Source organism: Gopherus evgoodei, chromosome 5 (assembly GCF_007399415.2).
Source record: "Gopherus evgoodei ecotype Sinaloan lineage chromosome 5, rGopEvg1_v1.p, whole genome shotgun sequence".
Taxonomy (NCBI): domain Eukaryota; kingdom Metazoa; phylum Chordata; order Testudines; family Testudinidae; genus Gopherus; species Gopherus evgoodei.
Window position 1 is genome coordinate 133990652 of NC_044326.1, and position 24364 is coordinate 134015015.

Genomic DNA, 24364 nt, shown 5'->3' on the forward strand with positions numbered 1-24364 from the left:
TTGGTTTTGGGAAAACTAGGAACGGGAGTTTGTGGGTGCCACCCTGCAAGGAGTAACCAGGGTGGTGAATTCCAGGGTGAGGCTTTCATGCTGTAAGCAGGGCTCTGAGCCAAAGCAGCATAGAAGCACCCAAAGTAGCAGGGCAGACAGTGACACCCCTTACTGAACCTCAAAGCATCACACAGAGAAAGTCAGGAAGTTGGAAGCACAGAACCGCTTTCACAGATAGGTTATGACTTAAAAATCTTAGTGATGACCTTTCTTCAGAGCGTGGTAAAGCACTTGGAGAGTTTTACTGGAATGTTTGTTCAGGAAGACATCTACATAACCGTGAACACACTGAGCTGTGTCTGCCACTAGGACATTCCCAAAGTTATCCACACTCCATGTGTGGGGGACATTCTGTCTCCTCTTCTTCAGATGCCCTGGGGAAGAGGGAGCCTTTTCCCTCACCTCGTGCATCATTGCAGGAGCCAGGTAGAACTGTGACCTAGCCCTCCAAGGAACACTGTTTGGATTTATACAGTACGTAACGCACCTATCCAAAATTAGATGTGTTTTGGGGGGATGTTAAACAATCGTGGGAAGCAGAATAAAGCCAGAAAATAACCAGCCAAAACCCTCCCACATATCACCCAGACCCAGGGTCTTTGGGAACCGTGCCAGACTCAGCAAATTCAGGCAGTTTTAGACCAAGGGGAGGAGTAAATTCCAATCTGGAGAGCCCCTCGTGGAGAATGCCCTGTCTGCAAGGAGGACCTAGTTAATTTGCTCAGCAGCACTCACTGATCCAGTGGGATGTGACCAAGGCCTCCACCCCAGCGCATCCTCAGTAACTTAGAAATTGCGTCTGGAGCAGTCATAACAATTGCTGCTGAGCGTGCGAATCCCAGGCACCCTGAACAGTCCTGCCTCTTGGCTGCCTAGGATGGGAAGTCTCCACGGGGCTGCTACAGTCCCTCTTCTCCCCATAGCTCTGGCAGTACAGGCTAGATTGTGAGTATTGGTCCATTGTGGTATCTGCCATAAACAGTGATTGTTTGTCCTGGCCTTGATAGCCTCAGGGTAGGCTTATTATTCAATGAGGCGGAGTAGGGGGTGGGAACAAAAGAAAACATGGAAATGGCAGACTTTTTTGTTTCAGTTTTCATCAAAAAGTTTAGTAACAATTGGACATCTAACACAGTGAACACCAGTGGAAATGAGGTAGGATCTGAGGCTAAAATGGAGAAAGAACAAGTTAAAAATTACTTAGACAAGTTAGATGTCTTCAAGTCAGCAGGGCCTGATGAAATGCATCCTAGAATACTCAAGGATCTGAATGAAGAGATATTTGAGCCATTAGCAATTATCTTCCAGAAGTCATGGAAAACGGGGGAGATTCCAGAGGACTGGAAAAGGGCAAATATAGTGCCCATCTATAAGAAGGGGAATAAGGACAACCCAGGGATTACAGACCAGTCAATTTAATTTCAGCACCCAGAAAGATAATGGAACAAATAATTAAGCAATCAGTCTGCAAATACCTAGAAGATAATGAGGTGATGAGTAACCAGTCAGCATGGATTTGTCAAGAAAAATTGTCAAACCAACATGATAGCTTTCTTTGACAGGGTAACAAGCCTTGTGGATGGGGAGGGGGGAAGCAGTATATGTGGTATATCTTGACATCAGCAAGACTTTTGATGTTGTCTTGCGAGATCTTCCCATAAACAAACTACAGAAATACAACCTAGATGGAGCTACAATAAAGTGGTTGCATAACTGGTGGAAAACCATTCCCAGAGAGTAGTTATCAGTGGTTCACAGTCAAGCTGGAAGAGCATATTGTGTGGGGTCCTGCAGAGATTGATCCTGTCCTAATTTCCCTTTAAGCTGCATGGCCACACAGCAGCCTATTTAGCGCCGTGCAGGTGCTCAGGGAAACCGTCAGGGGATCTGCTGGGGGAGGGTCCCAGCCCCAGATATGCCACAGCCCCCGGACCCAGCCGTGGCGGCCTGGCCCCATCATGGCCCAGACCCATCGCAGGGCGCCCCTTCCCGAAACCCAGTCCAGACCTGCAGGGGCTGTGGGAAGGGCACCTGTCCTGTGGCCCCAGCCCTGGAGCTGCCACGGCAGGGAGAGGCACCTCTTCCCCCTGACCCCCAGCCCACGTGCTGCTGCAAGGAGGGAGAGCTAGGGGGAGTCCTCTCTCCCTGCGGTAGCCCCAGAGCACTCTCCTGCACCTCAAACTCCTCATCCTCAGCCCCACCCCAGAGCCCGCACCCATAGCTGGAGTCCTCCCCCCCTGCCTCTGCCCCAGTCCTGAGCGCCTCATCCCCAGCCCCACTCCAGAGCCCACACTCCCAGCCGGAGTCCTCACACACCTGTACCCCAGTCTGTTGCCACAGCTAGGGTACATGTGCTTGGGGCGGCATGCCGTGGGGGGCACTCTGCTGGTTGCCGGAAGGACGGCAGACGGCTCCAGTGGACCTCCCGCAGGCGTCCCTGTGAAGGGTCCGCTGGTCCCGCGGCTCCGGTGGACCCCCCACAGGAGTGCCTGCGGATGCTCCACCGGAGCTGTGGGACCAGCGGACCCTCTGCAGGGACGCCTGCGGGAGGTCCACTGGGGCTGCGGGACCGGCAAGCGGCAGAGCGCCCCCCGCAGCGTGCTGCCGTGCTTGGGGCAGTGAAATGGCTAGAGCCGGCCCTGCACAGCTCCACCCCAGAGCCTGCACGTCCAGCCGGAACCCTCACACCCCTGCACCCCAACCCTCTGCCCCGGCCCTGAGCCCTCTCCCAGATTCCGAACCCCACAGCCCCACTCGCACCACATGAATTTTGTTATGTGCACCCATATGAAGGTGATGTGTCACACATCACCTCCATGTGGGTGCACATAACAAAATTCATTCCCCACATGCATGGGGAAAATTAGAGGGAACACTGGTCCTGGGTCTGGTTCAATATCTTAACCAATGATTTAGATAATGGCATAACGAGTACACTTATAAAGTTTGCAGACAATAGCACACTGGGTGGGGTTGCAAGTGCTTTGGAGGATAGGATTAAAATTCAAAATAATCTGGAGAAATGGTCTGAAGTAACTAGGATGAAATGCAATAAGGACAAATGCAAAGTGCTTCACTTGGGAAGGAACAATCAATCAGTTGCACACATACAAAATGGGAAATGGCTGCCTAGGAAGGAGTACTGCGGAAAGGGATCTGGAGGTCATAGTGGATCACCAGCTAAATATGAGTCAACAGTGTAACGCTGGTACAAAAAAAGCAAACATCCTTCTGGGATGTATTAGCAGGAGCGTTGTAAACAAGACACGAGAAGTAATTCTTCTGCTCTACTTTGCACTGATTAGGCCTCATCTGGAGTATTGTGTCCAATTCTGGGTGCTACATTTCAGGAAAGTTGTGGAGACAGTCCAGAGAAGAGCAACAAAATGATGAAAGGTCTAGAAAACATGAGCTATAAGGGAAGATTGAAAACATTGGGTTTCTTTAGTCTGGAGAAGAAAAGACTGAGCAGAGAAATAACAGTTTTTAAATACATAAAAGGTTGTTACAAGAAGCAACGGGCTTAAATTGCAGAAAGGGCAATTTAGGTTGGACATTAGGAAAAATTTCCTATCTGGCAGGGTGGTTAAGTGCTGGAATAAATTGCCTAGGGACGTTGTGGAATCTCCCATCATTGGAGGTTTTTAAAAGCAGGTTAGACAACAGGGATGGTCCAGATCAGGAATCGGCAACCTTTGGCATGCGGCTCACCAGGGTAAGCCCGGCCCGATTTATTTATCTGCCACATCCGCAGGTTCGGCCGATCGCGGCTCCCACTGGCCACGATTGGCCGCTGCAGGCCAATGGGGGCTGTGGGAAGCGGTGCAATGGGCCGAACCTGTGGACGCAACAGGTAAACAAACTGTCCCGACCCACCAGGGAGCTTACCCTGGTGAGCCACGTGCCAGAGATTGCTGATCCCTGGTCTAGATAATACTTAGTTCTGCCAGGAGTGCAGGGGACTGGACTAGATGACCTCTCGAGGTCCCTTCCAGTCCTATGATTCTATGTTCTAGCACTCACTTGTGTACAAGACTGGTGGCCTCAAGCATATAAACCCCTTTAGATGATGGTCAAAGATCTGGGATGGGGCTAGGGTGACCAGATAGCAAGTGTGAAAAATCAGGATGGGGGGGTAATAGGTACCTATATAAGAAAAATCCCCCAAAATTGGGAATGTCCCTATAAAATCGGGATATCTGGTCACCCGAGATGGGGCTTTGAGTCAGACTAGTGAGGAACTTTTAGATTAAATGTTTTTTCACTGAAAAATGCAGATGTGTCAGGACTGTGAAACTTTGCATGGGAAAGTGTCTGTTTCAATGAGTTCCCTTGACTCAAAGAAAGGGTTGAAAAAAAGTGTTGAAATGAAAAATTCTGGTTCAGAGCAAGTTTTCCATTAGAAATTTAAGCCAAAGTAAAAATAAAATAAAAAAAAAAACCTAATAAAAATGGTTGAAATTTAAACTAAATATTTCAAAATTATCAAAATGAAATGTTTAGATTGACCCGAAACAAAAACACATTTTTTGGTTGGTTAAAAAAAATATATATTGAGAATTTAATTTTTCATTCCAGTTCATGATGGGAAGATACAGTTTCCTTCCCAGCTGTAGCTTTGAGGTGTTCAGAAAGCAGCTTTTAACTGGGGTCAGGGTAAGTGTGTTCTAGATGGTAGAGGGGCTTTCCCTTCGAGAACGGAACTTGTCATCTGGATTACCTATGGGAATTCAAAAGAAAAGGAGTGGTTGCTGTTTCATTGGATCTCATTGCAGAGTTAAGGCCCAAATAGTTCCCTAAACTAGAGCTGAGTAGGAAAATGGGCACAGTCAAATGCAGTGGCCATTGCTTGACTAAGGGGACAGTTTAATGGTGGAGTGGGTTTTGCAATGGACTCCCTTTAAACCTGCCTCAAGCTATTTCTGTAGGACCCAGAGATGCTCTCTGGTGCTTGTTTAGGACGAATACTCGTGAGAGGAGCTTGCAGGCAAGAAAGGATCCGGGGGCTTGCCTGCCTGCCACTCTGGAAGGATGGGAAGCTGCCATTATTACCACTGAGACTGTATTCTGTGCTGGACGCTAACAGCATGTTAATTCAGTGTTTCTGCTGCTAGTGGAAGAGTTTTATTTAAATCAAAGATCGTCTTAGCGTTTATACACTCAGGCCAGCTGATTTTGCTCTGGCCTGTCCAGTTAGTCAGTTTTGCACATGAGTCTTCCTTCCCTCCAGCTAGCTAATTAGAACCCCGGGGTTTCAGCCAGCCTGCTGACATTATTGGAGCTCAGAGATTCTCTGTCATGAGAAGCTCCTTGTAATAGGGTTAGAAAAACTGGCCATGGTCATGTGTGCTGATCTGGTGCTGCATGAAGTATTTGTTCTTGCATCACAGAATGTACCGGAAAACTTGGTGTGGAACTTGACTCTGTTGCTAATGTTGCCTTCCTGGCACAGGTCAGGTTCTGTCAAAAATCTCCAAAAAAGTAAGAGGGGTAGCTCCAGCCCCACACTCTTGGCAGCAGATCAGATGCGCGAGTCCCCCATCCCCAGGCATGCCGCACCCAGGAAAAGCATCTCGATCATCTGTAATATTCTGACCCAATGTAGCAATGAACAGGAGATAGGGCAGTGTTAGACTGGGGTCAGGAGCACCGGTTTTACATAGGATCTTCCCCTTATCCTCCCCCACACTGCTGTCCCTCTCCTGCAAACATACCCTACAATCCAAGTGCCCCAGCTTGTTTTTAAAGGGACAGCTCCCATTAAGGAAGTAAAGACACAACAAATATTCATGTCCAAAATGCGTTCTACATTATAAAATGTCAAGGATTATAGTCATTCTGGATCCTCACGATGACTTGGGAATAGTTCTTTTATATTATATAAAGAGATTAACATTAGGGCCAAACTCATGTGCTCAAGACACTAAGTGCCAGAGTTAGAGTTATCTGTGCAAATTTGATTCTGTCCCATGATGCATATGCTTTAAGGAACAGTCTTTAATGACGTCATATGTTTTTCCAGCATGGTGGTTAGCAGAGTTTGAACCCAGGACCTTAAGATCCTCAATTCAGACTTCTTCCGCTTGAAAGAGCAGGTGGTAGCAAACGAGTCTTCTCCTCTGTGGACCAGCTCCTAGAGGGGCACATTACAGACTTTGCCAGAGGGCTATCTGACAACGACCTGAGAGACAGCAGCGGAACATTGGGTATCTATATCCCTGCATTCTCTTCATGATTCAGAGAGGGTAGTGAGCTGGTTAGAGCAGCCATTACAGACAGGATAGCCGAGCCCATAGATAGGAAACAAAGCTCTGCTCTGTCCTATTACAGACCCACCACAAGTGACCTTGTCAGTTAATGTGTGGGGGAATGATCGTTTCATGATGTCTAGAACAGGGATGTGAGGCCTTGGTCAGTAATAAGGGTTGTGGACTGCACAGAGCTAACCTCACTTGGTCGAAGTGGCAACACCTGAACCCATGATCTCATGGCTCCCAGACCAGTGCACCTTCCCCTAGGCCAAAGGATGTTTCATGGGGGGAGTGTCTCATGTATGAGAGTTCACCTGCCAAGGGGCTGCCACACGAGTCACTCAAGAGGCATGACATTTGGCAGGCCTGCACTGCATTGGAAACCATACAACACTGCATAAGCATCCCAGGGCCTGTGCCAGCTTAACCTGGGTCAGTAACAAAATCCAGTGTGGATTCTCTGGGGCCAACCTCCTCTGTGCAGCTGCAAACTTCGGTCGCAATGGGGAAGGGATGGCCCTGTGATGTTGCAGGGATAGGTGCAGGAGGTTAGGTGACAGAGACAGCATCCACGCACACCTCTCCTTGGGTGTTACAGCGTGCCAGGTGTTTTGCAAATAAGGCAGCCCCTTCCCCTGCTTACACTCCTAATCCACAGATACAGAGGGGAGAATGGGACAGCACAAAAGACACCCCTTCCTCCCTCCCATTTGTTTTCTTTGAATTTTTGTATCTCTTTCTTTAAATACAGAGAGCTCGAGGCTCCCTAAAAATTACTTAGATCACCTAGTGACCATGCAGCAGCATGAAGCAGTGACACAGGAAACCTACTCAGCTAGCCAATAAATCAAAGTAACAGACTATTTATTAGGTAGTTCTGTCCAGGTATTTGCTAGACTGTGCCTTTTAGCTGCTGACTTTGTGCTTACTTGCTCCTTGATTCAGTTTCCCCCACCCTCATCCAATAGTCTATATTAGACTACATTATTAAGCCCTGCTTGCAAGATCAAACCCTCAAAAAATAAGAAAATGCCTTAATTCTATTGCCTGGGCCGCTTTTAAAGTTTGGTAGAATTATAAGCAACTGAACACAATGCCTTATAATGAGAAGCAATGGGCAACGTTCGCTATAGGCAGCATGACCAATTTCACCTACAATATGTGGAGTTTGTATTATTACATGCATCCGATTTTCATTTCATCTGCATGGTAATATGAATATTTGTTCATGTTCAGAAGGGTTTTTTCCCCTCGCTCCAGTGGAGCGCTAGCACATATGCTGAAGAGAGCAAGTGTAGTACTGTCCAGGAAAATCCCCTTCATGGCATCACTACTTCCTGTCCTTAACCATGCAGTATTCAGAGCATTAATCGCCATTATTTCACTGGCCATATTTTATGCAGGGCTGTGAAAAAGCCACTTCACTTGTTAAAATCCATGCACACCAAATGAAATAAAAAGGTATTACACCCCAATAGGAGTCTGGCTAATGAGACCTGGTGTTCATTTTGAGTGAAGAGTGAAAGCTTATTTCTTCAGAGCCATCTTTGAGACATTACCCAGCTTCTCTCTGACAGCCCTTCCATGGTGTCATTATAAAAATGAAGCTGCAAGGACACTACAAATACTGATTTTAACACACCTAGATTAACACCAAGTAGTAAAGGATGTGTGGCTGCTGCTTCTTGGATACATGCCATCTAAAAATCTTCAATATGCATTAATGAACCAGTAGTTGAGCTGAGCTATAGTTCTGTCACAAATCTGTACACTTTAAGAGGCTGTTCTCCAAGCAACTCTAAATACCTTCCTAGTTATTCATGTGCAAAGAGAGCCTGACCTGGATTAGTCATTCCAGATTCATCTATATCCTTTTAATAAGCACAATAACTCAATTAAATTGTTTATCAAATGCTCCTAGTATTCCAGGGAGTGTTCACGCTTGTAAAGCAACATCCTGTGTTGTCACCAGAAGGCTACACAATTCAGTCTGATGTTCCTTTTAGAAGAGGACAGTGGTACACACATTGGAGAAGACAGACAGACAAGGGTTGCATACGGGAAGGCTCATGAACAAGCACTGCAGAGGGCCCATCTCAGTACTGCTCAGATTAAATCTCCTGCTGGGAAAGCCCATTGAAAGGTCACATTCACAGGGCCAGAAGGTGCAAAGCGCATGCTACACCTTTTCACTAGGTGTAGGTAGCCTGATGGTATGCATGTCCCCACGGCACCGCTGTCATCTCACTCCCTGCTTGGTTTGGCTCAAAGAGCCTAACTTCAACCCATAATATCGACCAGGGCCAGCTCCAGGCACCAGCGGAGGAAGCGCGTGCCTGGGGCGGCACATGCTAAAGGGCGGCATTCCAGCCATTCTTGGGGCAGCAAACTCCGAGCAGCCTTTTTTTTTTTTGCTGGGGGTGGCAAAAATGGTAGCGGTGGCCCTGATATTGACCCCGCTGTGTTACTATTTCTTGAACTCCCTGCCTAGAGCCCTGTAAGCCTAGCACTGTAAATAGACCCGGTAATGGCAGCAGACTACCCAAGAAGGGGAGAGGCAATCACACCACAATCAAATGCATTCCCACTTGTTGCCTCTTACGGATCCATTCAAGAGGAGAAGCTTGGCTGAAGAATCTGACACGTAGGAGAAAATCAGAGACAAGGTGGGAGATGTAATATCTTTTCTTGGACCAACTTCTGTTGGTGAAAGAGACAAGGCTTCAAGCTGATACAGAGCTCTTCAGAACTGGAAATGCTCATCTGGTCCCAGACAATACAGAAAAGGGGTCTACATTCAATAGAACTGTTTCACTTTGTAACTGGGTGACTTACTAGTAGAGCTGTGGTAGCAAAACAAAATTAAAACTGGGTCACTGTCTTATCACCTGGAGTTTGTTTACTGTGGCAGGACTCCCCTTACTTGCCATTTGTACAACTCTGTTTAGAGTCACTCTCTCTCACACACTAATTAACGCTGTAGTTTTCAGCCAGAATTTTAACCCAAGCTCAGAAAGCTTTGTTTCTGGTAGGTATAGACTCTCCAGAGGCATTGCAAAAGAGAGAGATCAAGTCACACTGCAAAATTAAGTTGACCTAAGTTACACTGATGTACAGCCACTGCAGTAATTAAATCACTTTTGCCTGTCCACACCAGGAACACTTGCACCGATTTAACTCTGTGTGGGGCATTGTGAGACAGCTTCTGAAAGGCAGCAACAGTTGATGTAAGCAATGCAGTGTTTACCCTGACACTGAGTCGACTTAACTACATCAACCTAAGCGCTACTCCTTATATCAACTTAAGTCTATAGCATAGACCAGGGCTAAGGGAAATTCCCTTAAAGTATGTGAAAATAATTCAACATGCCTAGGGCCAGGGTTACATAAAGCTGCAGTCTCTCACACTAAGAAAAGTAATATACACATTGGAAAGCAGATTAAAAATCTGAGTAGGTGCAGTTAGATTACCTATGTCAGTATGTTCCAGGAGCATAATAATGTGTCAGCAGAAATTCAAGCGGAGGTTTTTCTGACCGATGTCACTGTAATTCCAGCAGAGATGACCTAGAAAAGGAACCTAATTGTTCACATTTACAGCCCACATCAAGCTATCTGTTCTCGCTGGCAAGCAGCAGAGGTGCTGAGGCTGACGTGCACGCTGTATAAGAAGCCTCTTACTCCACTGCCATTTTCCTATCCAATTGCATTGTGTTGCCAACCACAATTCCCATTTGAGATCCAATGTAAGATTATGGCTGAGTGTTTTCAAATTGACCTAAGGGAATTAGATGCCCAGCTCACACCAGAAGTCCTCAGGTATCTAACTCCCTTTGGCCCAGCCTACTTGTTTTTAAGCCTTAAAAAATTGTTTCTATAGAAAGATATCTTTGGAGATATTTGACTGCTTGATTTTATTATTCCTTTCTGGCTACTGTTCAAGACTCTGCTGCCAACCATTACCAATGAAGTATTAAGACGTGAACATTTTAAATTCAGCTTTAAACAACAACAAACAACAACAGGCTATAATTGTTCCCCATTTGAAGCCTGACATAGACATCTGCTTGTAGAATGCAGGGAGTTACGCACCTGACCTCATTCGCAAGCACCACATGCGGAAGCACTAAGTAAATATACAAGTTTTCTGACAGTACGCACCCCCCACACCCACACCCCAGTGTAACCATCATCAAGCTATGTGCCTGTAGATGTCACTATGTGGATGTTCTGGCCACTGACACAGAGGTCTTTTTTCCCAAACTATTGGGGGATGTTGGTGGCCTGTGTTGTACAGGTCAGCTATGATCTAGTGGTCCCTTCTGGCCTTAAACTTCATGACTAACTCCATTCAGGAGCAATTTGCATCCTCCCAGGGGGCCAGAATTCTGCTTAAATAGGCCTAAGACTTGGGTCTTTAAGAAGCCTAAGAAATGCACTGTCCCTGTCTCAGACTTGACAATAGTAATGTTTTTCTCACTACATGCACTTCCAGTCTACTGTAGCAGATTCACAGGCTCTGAGGTGACCATAGGGATAGAGGCAGTGGCTGGCTACCTAGGCTGTCTCTCGAGATTTGTAAAAGTAAGGCCTAGAAGCCCCACTTGAGACTGAGCCCCTTTCTGGTAGGCCTTGTTCAATCCTACATCTCCAAAGTCCAGCCAAGCAGTTACACTCTTGCTAACCCCAAACATTCAGGAGTCAGGCTGCAAAAAAGCCTAAGATGGGCAAAAAAAAAAACATTATATATATATATATATATATATATATATATATATATGTTGTAATAGATTTTTTAATTTCCCTTCTAGTTTGAGCTTTTAAGGTGCACTCTATTCACATTTTCAAGCTACCCTCTTCTGCAACTACGAGGGCTAGGGAAACAAACAAAACAAAGTGGGGAGTCTGATGTAGCCCCTTGACTCTGAGCTGGTGCTGTAAGAGACACATCAGACTTGGGATAAAGGGATCTGACCATTCATCAGACTCATCAGTGTTTGGCTTCTACCTCAAATCTTGGGCATCCAACTTTCCATATAAAACATTGAGCATCAGCACGAATGCACAGAACTGAGGCAAACCGGTACCAATACACCTACATCTACGGTAACTTATGTATGCAGGAGGTCATAGGGTTGTTAATAGTCCATTCTTACACTGGTAGAAGGAAGTCAGTTCAGTATTTAATGCAACAAATCCACAAATCCGGCGCAAACAGATGGGCCAGTCTATGTATATGATCCAGAGTGGTATCTTCTAGAAATACATAAACTGGCTGGTGTAGCTATGGCAGAACTCCTGGGAAGGCTGGAAGCATCCTGTGTTGGCATTTTATTTCAGGGTGAGGTTGGGTATTTGGCTAGCATACTGCCGTGCTCTCGAGAGTTATTGCCCTGCTCAATGAAACCGTGACAGTAAGTGCTATAGCATCTTACCGGAGTCAATCAAGGAAAAGAAATCTCTTTAACTGGTTTCTAATTCTGTAAGTGGTTAGAAAAGGCACCGCCATTAGCAAAATGGAAGTGTGATTTACAATGGTTATTTTTAAACAATACTAACTGTAAAATGAAACAGGACTTCAAGAACGTCAAGACAGGGTCCTTTGGTTAATCTAATCAACCTTTCTGGCATTATGAGCAAAATGTAGTGGCCAAATTCTGCCCTGGCTTACCTCCCAAGTGTTTCCTGTAGTTGCCTACCCAATTCTGAGTGTGTAACACAAGGCAATGTAATTTTGTCCTGGGGGAGTGGGGAATCACACTTCCCCCACTGGCTTTCCTTTTGCTTTGAAAATAACCAATTGTTGGCTGCTCTCCTCTTACACCTGCACAGAAGTTAATTTGTGCCGCATACCCTACTGCTGAGATGCTCTGCAGCTCTGGTTCTGTGCCAGCCACAACGCAGCAGGGAGCTGCACGTAGCCGTATCTTGGCCTTCGATGCTCCAGCAGCACACTGGTTGGCGAGAGCCCCTTTTTCAGTTAACACAGAATCAGACACCCACCTTTCTGAGATAAGTCTGCAAGTGAGGTTTTAGACAGTCAGCGTCATTATACGGAGCATTTGCGACAGCCCTTATAATGAAGATGCCTCTTTCATTAGAAACATTGGGAAGGTGCCAGCCTGCCTTGTGAAATGTCTTACTAGCTGGGCTCCCAAGGGTGAGCAGGGAGGTTGCAACCAATCTGGAGCTAATGACAGAAAAATTGGTGCATGGGCACTTTGAGTCAAACCCTGCACACTCCACATGACAGGTGGTTGTGCGCGATTACATGCACACCGTTAAACAACACTTGCTATGATACAGCAGCCCTTTGATCCCAGAACACCTTCAGTGAATGCAAAATGTACATGGTGAACTGCAACCTGAATTCGCAGAAAGATTGAGAGGGAAGGCATTTTCTCCAAGATACATGAGGTCTACACACCTTGTAAAAAAAGAAAAAAACACGCACCTCCTCTGCTGTCTCAGGACAGCTATTTTTTCAAAATATCCCTCTCTCTCTCTACTTAGTTGCTCAAGACTTCATGAAAGCATCAAGGGATTTCACCTACCATCCTTTCCTTTGACTTCCAGTCATTAAATTGCTGTGCATTCTGTTATTTACAAGTTGCTCAAAAACTCAGACAGCTGGCCTCCTGACAATTTTTAGCACAGAAGGTCACTACCTAACAATGCCTGCTGTAAACTGTGCTATTAGCATCCCTGTGTTAGACAAGGAAGTGCTGCCTGCTGTTGAAAATTGTATGCCATCCCCTTCTGCCTTACACGAGAGTAGCTTGTACCGTAAATGAGCGTGTTGGACTGATCTATTTTAATAAACTCAAAAGCTCTCACAAAGGAGGATGCTGAAGTTACAATGATTTCTTTGAAAAAAAAAACCCAGTCTTTATAGAGGATAGTTATCAACTGAACCAATGTTTGTGCAACATTTACATCTTAAGGGAGTAAGTTCTTACATCTGGTTTCTGACCTCTTGGACTAATATATTTCATAGTGTTTGTCCACAATGGATGTGGCCCAGCCATTCTGGTGGATCCCGAAGAGCTTCACAGCAACAGTGCGCTGAGACAAGAGAAAACTGGGAGTGGCTCCAGCTAGGACATTATGGGCCCAGGCATTAGCAGATTTACTAATATTGCAGGAGAAAGTGTTGGCAGTTGCCGCTTGTACTGCACAAGCATTTAGTGTCCAGCAAACAAATTAAGCAATGAAGGTAATATTTCATGTTGTATTAGTCGGCCTTGTGGGCTGTCTGGCTCTAGTAATGAATTCTTACACTTCATTTTTCAGCAAAGGTGAGTAATCAAGCGAGTAGGGAGAAGAGTCCCTTTTGCTAAAAATTATAGCTGTCAGCTGGAGCCAGCATTGATTTCAGTTGTTCCCTGTGTGACACTAAGTGAATTCAAGTTCCAGAAACTGGAATGTTCAGCTGCAGTACTGGGCTGGAACCCAGGGGTAACCTGCATCTTTTTCTGCATAGGAAAATCTTTCCCACCACCAGAGTAAAGAAAAATGACATTTGGCTACTAGTATTTTTCAGATTTGCCGAGAGGAGAGTTTTATTTAGCCATTTCCTCATGTTGAAGAAGAGTGAGTGGATCTCCATCATAAACCAGCTCTCCACGGCACTTCCTGTTTGCAGGTCCATCTGCTGATCTGCACTTGCTCCTGGCTGAAGACTCAGTTTGATAGATATACATAGAGCTGTGCAGCTACAAGCCAAGGACTTCATTCTCCCTCAATACAAGCTCAACAAGAAGCACCTTCATTATTTACTGAAATTTATTAACTAGCCACATTTAATAATAAAAAGGAATCGCCCTTATGGCATCAGAGACGGGATGTACATCCATGCTTCTTTCCCATGCAGTCGCCGCAGTTGACACAGGGATGCGGCATAGTTTATAAGCTGGAGGGGAGGGGCACCGTCGAGAGAATGGGATCCACAAGAATCTCTGAGCTGATAGAACCTACAGTATGGAACCATTTGAGGGGTAGCTGGTCTCGATTCAAGGGTTAAAGGCACAGTACACCCTGAGAGCTCTAAGATAGCAAACAATCTTGGCAACCAAACACCGTGTTGTTACTCAGCCCTTCTTTCCTATCCCTCACCAGATAGGCTTCACCGACCGGGAACCAGAGAACCCAATAAGAGACCACTGCTCTAGAGAGTTCTGTGTCACAAGTCTTGCTTTGCTCCCTACTGCCTCCTGGAACTCAGCCCTGGTGCACCTTTCTTTGTCCACCTCCATCACCACAACGAACAAGAAGGAGGAAAAAACAGAAGGAGATTGTCCCACCCACTCACAGGCAACCCCCAGGCTGAGATTTCCTTTGGTAACAGACCAACTGTCAGAATAGCATCTTTGCTACTACAGACCTTGGGTTTCCCCGAGTATCCCTGTATGGGTGCCTTAGCATTAGCACCTCAACAGGCCATAAATGGAACCTGTCAGCTGGGGCTATATCTCCATGGTGCATCTGGGGCATTTACCATCTGACCACAGCGTGGGAAAGTCTGTAGACCTCTGTCCAACAGCCAGGCTGTAAGACTCTCCTGCAGGGGGGTAAAAATTAAAAAAAAAATTTATAAAATGCTTTTTGAGGAAAAAACCTATCTAAAGATAGTTGTAATAAAGATGCATGATAACTCAAAGATATCGTCATGAAATAGAGATTATACATTTTAATTCTCTAGTGTGAGAATATATTCATGTAATGTTGAAGAAAAGTTTTGTAAATGAGTTCCAATAGTTCATGGATTAGGGGACCCAATTTTATGGGGTTCCAAGGTAGGGTGACCAGATGTCCCGATTTTTGGGTCTTTTTCTTATGTAGGCTCCTATTATCCCCCACCCCCTGTCCTGATTTTTCACATTTGCTGTCTGGTCACCCTATTCCAAGGGCTTCTGTATAGATTATTTAGGTTAATCTTTCTATCTACCCAATGGTACTCAGTGCTCAGTCTAGAAGATGCTTAGTTTTGCAGTTCTCAAACTGTGGATTTGTGTTTCTAGAGATAACATGCTTGTTAACAGCAAAAATGTTTTAAATAAATATACAGAGGTGAGAAATAACAGACCTCAACCCTATTGTCCCTCTGCAAATTTGTGTAAACAGAGTCAATCCCTTACCTCTCTCTAAAAGTGCAAAGTTTCAAAAAGTCCAAGGAACAGAAGATTGTTGGGGGTGGAACAGATCTGGATAAGGAGAAGAAGTCTGGAGATAAATGTGAGAAGGCAGCAGAAACTAAAGTGAAACTGTTTGAGCAGCATATTCCAGAAGTCTTGAGGTCTTTCTGAGAGTAGCCTGCATTGATTTGAGATCTACCATAGCATTCTGTCACTAGAAGGGAAAACCTAGAATGGCAGCAGGCCATAAGAGAGACCCTGTTTGGGAATAAGAACTATTCAAGAAATGTGTTTGCTGATGATGTTTTAAAGTCACAGCAGTGAACTGGTGGAAGTCACTTAAGCACTTGGATTCAGAGACTGTTGAAGTGATAATCTCACTTTTAACAGCAGTAACTACTTCTGCCGCTGTAGAAAGAATATTTTCTTCCTTTGGACTAATCTATTCCAAATTGAGAAATCATTTGGGACCTGAAAAAGCAGGAAAGCTTGTTTTTCTTTTCTAAATTACGAACAAACAGGAAAATGAAGGTGAAGATGACTGAGCTGCAGAAGCCAATATTTGACGTTTCTCCTGTTGACCTGGCTGACAGTCTATTTAATTTTTTTTAAAGAAATATTTCATTTAAACTATTTTATTTAAACAGTTTTAACAAACTTGAATGTTTAACTAAATTAAAAAATTCATATGCTTGTTTTGTTAAAATATTATATGTTTGCTGTTGAAGAAAAAAATCCAGAATACATAACATTGTTTTAGTTAAATAAAACAATGTAAATGTCTGTCTGGTGATGATCTCTTCCTCATACAGCATGCCAAGAAAATCCTCCAAATATTAATGATTAACCTGTTGAATTGGAGATAGTTCACCTCCCAGTGACTTCATAAATATCTGCTTCAGTTACCTTTGGCAAATGAAATAATCAATCATTCATTTTCTGATATAGCTATAAAACTAATCTGAAAAGTTTTCAAAATAAATCACTTAAAAATGTACAGTGTGTACCTTCTAAAAATGAAATCTCCATCTATCTCTGAGTTGTGAAGAATATGTATTAAGGTTATAACCACCAGCAAGAATGCACTTTTATGTAGAAATAAATCCGTGATTCAATAGAGTCTTATGCGACTAGTGATTTAAATCAAATTCACTCTGCTCTCCTGTGCCAGCGACAGGACTCATTTAAAACCATCCCCCCCCAGTTGATGCCCCTGCTTCTGGCCTCTGCCCAGTCATGGATGGCAAAATTGGCTGTCGTGTGTGTCTGTGGCAGGCAAGCACGAGAAGGTGAAATGCCCTTTACAAGTTCAGTTTTAGAAGTGAAGGAAAATGCTTTGTCATTTTCATTTGTGGTTACAGAGTGATTTTAAAGAGATGGTTATGCAAGGAGGTAATGGGAGAGAAAACAACACATGAAGAGCAACACTTAAACACAGGAGTCTAAAGTCAGGTGGCCTGATTTTCAGAAGTCCTGAGCCTGCAGTTAAAGCTGCTGGGTGTTCAGCACATCAGTCCGTTTACTTAGGGAGATTTTCAGAAGCAGCAAAGGACTTTAGGCTCACAAGTCAGTAACTTTCAATAGCACTCATGTTCCTAAATCCCTTGGGTGCTTTTGGAAAATCGACACCCAGGAGCCTTCTTTGGACTATTTTCAAACCTTGGCCCTGGTATACACATGTTTGCAGTTTCCAGTGGCAGCGTTAGCTAGCTGAAGACCAGTAAGCAGCAAATACGTAGCACACATTCCAATAAGGAGGAGGAATTCAGAATTGGTACCTTTTAAAAATCCCTTCTGCATCTAACTGAATCAGCCATAAAAACAAGTAGAACCTGTTCTAAATCAGAAGCCTTCTGTTCGCATGATGCTGAGATTTTAAAGTAATAGCAGATGCCATATAATGGAGCCAAGATTGTGGAGACTGCACCTCCTTTTTCATATAAAAACATTAGTGCTCTAATTGTCTGGCTTCTGCTTTTTAATCCTGCTGAAACCACTCTGCTCGCGTGCATAAAGACTCGTTCTGAGAGCTGCCCCAACTTTCACTGAACTTTTACAGGGCGGAGGGGGAAGGAACACCGCACACAGTAAGTTTAGCCAGCGAGGATTGTTAGAGTCCAGCAGGAGTACAGCACAGCTGATCATTCAGAGGCCCCCACATGTTTGAGTTATTGAGCCCTGCCAGCCCAAACATAACTCTGTTTTATTGGAGAAGCACGATAGATCGGACTGGCAGCACTGGAGTATGTGCAGCCCAGTCTAGCCGGTCTGGCTAAGGAGTGAGTGGGGGCTGAGCGGAGAGAATTATACAGCACTTTTCTTCCAGACATCAGGGCACTTCACAAAAGAGGCAGATATGCCCATTTCACTGATGGAGAACTTGAGGCACGGGGAGGTGACTTGCCCAGAGATTAAAACCCAGGTTGCCTCCCCCCAAGTCCCGGGGGGCAGAGTGCTCTGTCCCCCGAACCACACTATCTTCCCCTAGAAGCCTCAGATTAGAGAGGCTGTGGGACATTCAGCTTAAACCCCACCACAGAATAACAGTCTTGTGGCTGGATACCTGAGAGCAGAGGTGCTACTTGCCTACTCAATGTTTCCTACCCGAATGTCAAGCTCTCTCTATATTTCAAGAGCCCTTGGACTTTACAAACACTAAGTACAATACTGTGTGTCAGTGTGCGGCTTTCAACAAGCAACGTATCATGGACACCCCTACAATTCCTCCTATCTCTGTGTGGCTGTATGTTGCCAACCAGAACCTCTCTTCGGTTTAATAGGAGCAAGCCTGCACTAGTAAAAAAAATGTCACATGCACAAATGTATAGTTATCTAGTTGGTGAAAGGAGAATATTGATCCGTTTCATATTGTGCCCAGCATTTAAACATCTGTGCAGGCTGCCCTCCTATGGGGAACAGCGCCTTGCCCCCTTTGCTTTGCCGGACGCCTGCAGCAGCAATGGCAACGGAGCATTCCCAATGGAACCATTTTCCACGAATGAAGAGTTGGCTGCCTGGGCTGCAGTTTTTAAGGGCTGGGTGAATGGTTTAGGTGGGAGCCTGAACTGGCTGCATTCCAGCCCACTGTATGAAAACCACAGGACTTACAAGTTCTGGTTCAACAGAGACAGCAGCCTAACAGACAAGTGCGTTGTGACTCAGCTATCAACACTTTATGCCAGCAGCTCAGAGCACCACTGAGTTCTAGGACCCCATCCCTGGAGCCCAGAGAGCAGTTTGGTTTGGGGATGGCTACAAAGCTTGTGCAGATACCTGAGCCTCAAAGTTTCCAGGTTCATCCACCGCTGCTCTAAACAGCTACTTTCCCAAGCTATGAGAGAGATGTGGGGCCAGACTGCTTCGGCAGGGGCACCCATGGGAGGATACAAAGAGCTTTTCTCCCTGGAGCCTTCCCAAGGTAGTAGTCATGCACAACTGCAGAGCAGGAACTCTTTTCCCCCAAAAGCCACTGCAGAAAAAGGACAGAGGAGACCGGGCCATAGCCAGATACAGAGACATTCTGCACTGTCCTATGCTTAATAATGAAGCATCATGAATACTGCCCCTGTGTGCCTAGGAATTCCAGGATGTATTGAACCTCCCTGATACACAAATCATCCTCCCACCCCACCCCGAGACCTCTAAAAAGCTCTTCAGCAGGGGTGTCCTTAATAGGTTCTGAAAATGCACCTCTAAACAGAGAGGAATTCTTAAACTCACTCAGTTTTTGCACACTTTGGAACTTTTCAGCTGGAACTCTTCCCACCCAATTGACTTCAAGTCCAAATGAGATCATCAAATCAAGACAAGTTTGAAGTTTCTAACTTCCATCCCTTGAGTTATCCAAGGGAGAGCGAGAGCACACGCTGAACGTTGGAATCTCTTTTCCATTGTTGGCTGGAAAAAAATGACTCAGAAGTAACTACCCATGCTTGCATTCTTTGTAGACCATTTCCCCAATTCTCCACCCATCATTTCTGGTCAACTTTCAAAACCATGAGAGTTTTCTCCGACCAACTCTCCTTAAGAATTTCACCTTCACATGAGACCAAGCATGGAAAAATTTCAGCTCACAAAGAATTTGTAATGAGCAGCTAAAAGAAGGAAGTTATAATGGATGCTGAAACTTAACCAAGCAATTGCCACCCACACAGAGTCTAACTTGTAGCATATTATAATTAGTTAATTGTGTTGCTTGTGGGTGCTCGAATGAGTGTGGCGCCACAGCATTTGAAGCGCTGCTCTTTGGATATAAATAAATGAATGTCACAAGAATAAAAATTATTCCGAGGTAATATATTGTCTGCATGTTCTTTCTGTAGCCAAACTAACCCAAAGGAAGATGATAGAATTTGCCCTAGTAGATTAGAAGAAAAATTGAAGTCTGCTGCTGAGGAGAAGAAAGAAAAGACTGACTCATCTTTCTGCTGAGAAACAAACAAAGAAGTGGAAAGGGGTTGGGGGTGGAAAGATACACTGTAATTTCCAGGTGCCCAACGTGTGCTGAATAGGTTGAGTTTGCTACACAGGTGCTGAAGTGCTATTTGCTGAAGGAAGCTGCTGGCCAGAGAGACTGAAGGAGGGAATGTTGGCAAATTAGATGTTCTAGAAACTGTGACTTTGGAAAAAGTTTTTTTATTCATTTCTGAGGCACACCAGGCATGAGCCAATTTATTTCCCCAAGTCTGCGCATTCTTACATACAAAGAGACTCCCTGCAGCATTATTGATAGCTTCAAGCTTATCTTGGTGTTACAGCCAGGGTAGCTCTCTTAAATATTTGTCAGTGTAGCTCTTATACCTGTTTTGTCCTCCCATGACTGCAGCTAGCATGGAGGGAAGTCCTACAGAGGTCATAACTTCCCTGACATCTGGGGCCTTGAACATGCTGTCCCAAAATGGAGACAGCAGTAGCCCTTTTAATAGGTGTGCTCTCACAGATACAAACAAAAAATTCTGCCAGTCCAGCATACATAAACACCATCTGGATTTGTGTGTAATTCTGGCCTTGATGCAATGAGAAACAAGCCAGCAACGTAAAGTAGATGTGTTAAACCCACAGCTAATGCTGGAATTCAGGTTGGCAAGATGTGGCAAGTATTTGGGTACCGTACTTTGTGTCATTTGCTTCTCTACTGCAGTGACAAGGCATCCACCCTGTACATAAGCCAGTGAAGGCCAGGTCAAAGGCGACAGAGCGTCAATGAAAGGCCATTGTAGATCAAAGTAATATTGGCGTGTTGGAGTTGAGTACATGCAGATTTTAGAAATGAATGTTAATATTTCTTCAGTGTGCAGATGAGTGAATGGGTGAATTTGCGTGTAGTGTAGTACCACGGTGACCAGACAGCAAGTGTGAAAAATCAGGATGGGGGTGGGAGGTGATAGGCGCCGATATAAGACAAAGCCCCAGATATCGGGACCGTCTCTATAAAATGGGGACATCTGGGCACCCTATGTAGTACTTCTGGTATACCGAGCAGGAGGCTAAATATTGCATTGTTGGCAAAATGCAATACAGGACTTCTCTGTTTTGCTTCATAATCAGTTGACCCGAGCCGTGAAACTCGCTGCCACGGGGTTCCTTTTGCTGGGTAGATGCACCTTCTGTGTTCCAGTGAAAAAAAGTGTCTCTAGAAAATCAAATTAAGTGATAACATTCAGTTTAACTAAGCCTATCCATCTTCACCTGCAGTGGGCAGACAATGCAAGCAGCAGGGGAAGATGTTTCTATTTTCAGACCTTAAACAGAAGGAAGCGTTTCAATAGATAATTTGCTGCCCTTTGATTTTGCTGGAGTGATTTCAAGTGATTGTGTTCCAGAGAGAAGAGAGTGAACATGGCAATAGCATTCTTACGGTCATCGCAATATTTTGATCCTACACTTGGAATGAGTTATTTCTCGTAACTTAGTTAACATTGGTCTAAGTTTACTGGAGTATACCTCGGCTTAGCAGAATATTTATTTTGTTAATATTTATTTTTAAGTCCTTTTTTATGATAGATTTAAATTTTCACAGATCTGGGAAATTATGGGGGTGTCAGACAATTATTTAATGACAGTAGATGCTGCGATTCAGAAAGTTAAAGCTTAACAGTTAAATTGGCAACATCCCATGTCAAAATAAACAAAGGAAATATCCTGAAATCAAACTAATGCTCACACTGGTGCACTAGCAGCAGTGGTGTTACAGACTTCTTACTTCACCTATCTGTACATTTTGATCAGTGGAAATATGTTTTCATCAGTTTGTGTGCTGAGAAATCGTTTACTGGCATTTACTCCAATAAAAATCAAATCCTTCCAAACCTAATTATACTTCATATCATATGGTTCATTTAAAAGAGCTTCTCGCCTAAGGATGGTTAACAACTGTGGAAAGTAGGATGCATGAACATCCTGGTGGAAGATGGTCTCAGAATAAAAACAGAGGCAAAATAATCAAAGTGGCGCACTCTCGTGTAACCAAACATAGTTGCTATTTTGTCAGTCTTGGCTACGGTGCCAGCCAGCGCCTTGCAATGGCTCAGGATCTAGTTTAGGATCAAGGGGTCTCCTCTTGGGGTCTGTCTACACCAGGAAAATGACCCATTGTTAATGACTATCAGCAGGAGGTCCCATCGGCTTCAACTGCTGGCTGCTAGTGTACCTGGGGCCAAGCTGTTTTCAATACAGTTATAGAAGACATGGTAAGACACTCTAGATTTCCTAGTACTTTCCTTAACAATGGAAAATGATGTTTGGCATGGTGTGTACTAATAATCAAACCAGTCAGAAAAGAAAACAATAGTTTCCCCTTTAATTTTGAAATTTCAGCCAGCTCTGAGTTTCAGATACTAGTTCCCGGGACCCAAGAGAGGTGTTATTGACAGCCATTAAACAGGTGGTTGTCCTACTGCAGAAGAACCCTTATAAGGACAGTCTGTAACATACACAAAACCTGTATATTAAGGTGTAACCCAATATCACTCATGTGAACAAAGCTGTCTTCCCAAAGCTACTGCTCAGTGCCGTGTTATTGTCCTGCTACCAACCATGTTTGAGTTATATCACAGTCTATTTGAATAAGTGCCCCCAATTTTATATAAATCAATGTAGTAGGAAGCAAACTCAAAAACAGTTTTACTTTTACAACACGATTTTTCATTTGTACCATCTATTTCAGTGGTAACCAAAATCCTCCTTACTTCAGGCAAACATCCTTTCAAGGATGTGTATAGTAAAACTAACTGACAGGCCACTCATTCCAAGCCCTTCGCTGTGTGCTCAGAGTGCAGCTCGTCACAATAATTTTCCAGTGTTGAAATTTGTGTGTTTTTCTCCTCAGGATTGAGTGTTCACTCTGCACATTCAGAACTTACATCCTCTCTCAGTCCTTCTGAGAGAAGTACCATTGCGTCAGAATCAACTCAAACTACTGTCCATGTCACCCCTGCTGCTAGCACATCAGCAAACAAGCTACTATCAGCAACAGCAGTAACAGCGACCACTTCAAGAGACAAAGTCACCTCAGAACCAGCAGAACAGGGCGATACCACAATCTCCTCAGGCACCACAAAAGAGTTGTCAGCTACCACTACACATCTTGCCTCACATACGGAAAGAGCAAATGTTTCAGCCACCAGCCCGTCACCGTCATCAAGCACTGGGTCAGAATTAACAGTCACAGAACACAGCTCTGAGACTTCAGTTTCCAACCTGACAAATGCAACAGCTCCAGATACAGCCACCTCTCCCACAACAGCTCCAGATACAGCCACCCCTCCCAAAGAGACCCCAGCAACCACCTTTTCTCACCTAATTAATACCTTGTCGTCTTCGACATCGGCAGGTTCTTTCAGACAGACCACCATTACAAATCAAAACACAACCCAGCTGCCAAACACAAACGCATCCACAGCAGCACCCGCTACAGAGAATGCCTCTACTAAAGAGATACCCCCAGTGTCCCTCTCATTAGGCCCAGTGATCAGACAAACATCTCAAGTGACTTTGGCAACCAAGTCTGTCTCAGAGGCCGTCTCCACGGATAGCACCACTTTCTCCACAGGAGTAACCATGGAAGAGGTCCAGCGTGCTTTAAGTTCAGGTGAGGCAAATGATTTAGTATGTGCGTTATTTATGCTGTCACCTTTAGTGCTTCATTTCTCCTGTTATTTGGGGGGCATTGAGTGGAGAGGCAAAGGGGTAAGAAAAAGATTACTTGCATCTACTCATAAGAAGTGCTTTTATGTTACTTGTAATATTAACAAAGTTACCCAGGAGCTACAGCTCTGTGTTTTATGTACATCACACAGTATAGCCTTATTCTGAATCTCTTCTAAACCTGTGATCCCTTCATAGAAAGATGTTATAACAATGACTGGGTATATTCTGACAGGTCTGACACTAAACTCTAAGTTTCAATAAGAATTTCACTTCCTACACTCTAGACTAGGAGACCACAACATATCTTCTGACCATAGATGCCGTGTTTTCTAATGAGAATAGACACTTTTCCTTTTCTGCACGGCCAGTGATCTTAGAAACCTGAGAGTTATCCAATAGCTTTTCTATACACAGTTTTAAGGTTTGAAATCTCAACCTGCCATGTTTAGATAAGTACCCTATCCTGCTAGAAAAATTGAAGAATTCATGTATCAGAGGGTAGCCGTGTTAGTCTGGATCTGTAAAAGCAGCAAAGAATCCTGTGGCACCTTATAGACTAACAGACGTTTTGGAGCATGAGCTTTCGTGCGTGAATACCCACTTCCTCAGATGCATGTCATGCATGCATCTGAGGAAGTGGGTATTCACCCACGAAAGCTCATGCTCCAAAACGTCTGTTAGTCTATAAGGTGCCACAGGATTCTTTGCTGCTTTTGAAGAATTCATGGCTTTCTAATGGCATACAACTTCTTCTCATCCTGATGGATGAGGTATTGGACC

At 44.5% G+C, this 24364-nt stretch overlaps 1 protein-coding gene across 2 annotated transcripts in view; it reads left to right on the forward strand.

Annotated features, from left to right (window-relative positions):
* Window positions 1–24364, forward strand: part of PARM1 (prostate androgen-regulated mucin-like protein 1) — a 53976-nt gene that overhangs the window by 16730 nt on the left and 12882 nt on the right. The window contains exons 1-2 of one of the 2 annotated variants that reach the window (XM_030565242.1): window positions 20724–20745; window positions 22764–23525. In XM_030565242.1, the coding sequence (XP_030421102.1) occupies window positions 20742–20745; window positions 22764–23525 (766 nt within the window). In that variant the 5' untranslated portion in view covers window positions 20724–20741. Of the gene's footprint in view, window positions 1–20723; window positions 20746–22763; window positions 23526–24364 lie in introns of those variants that run through there. The other variant, XM_030565241.1, reaches the window with a different exon arrangement.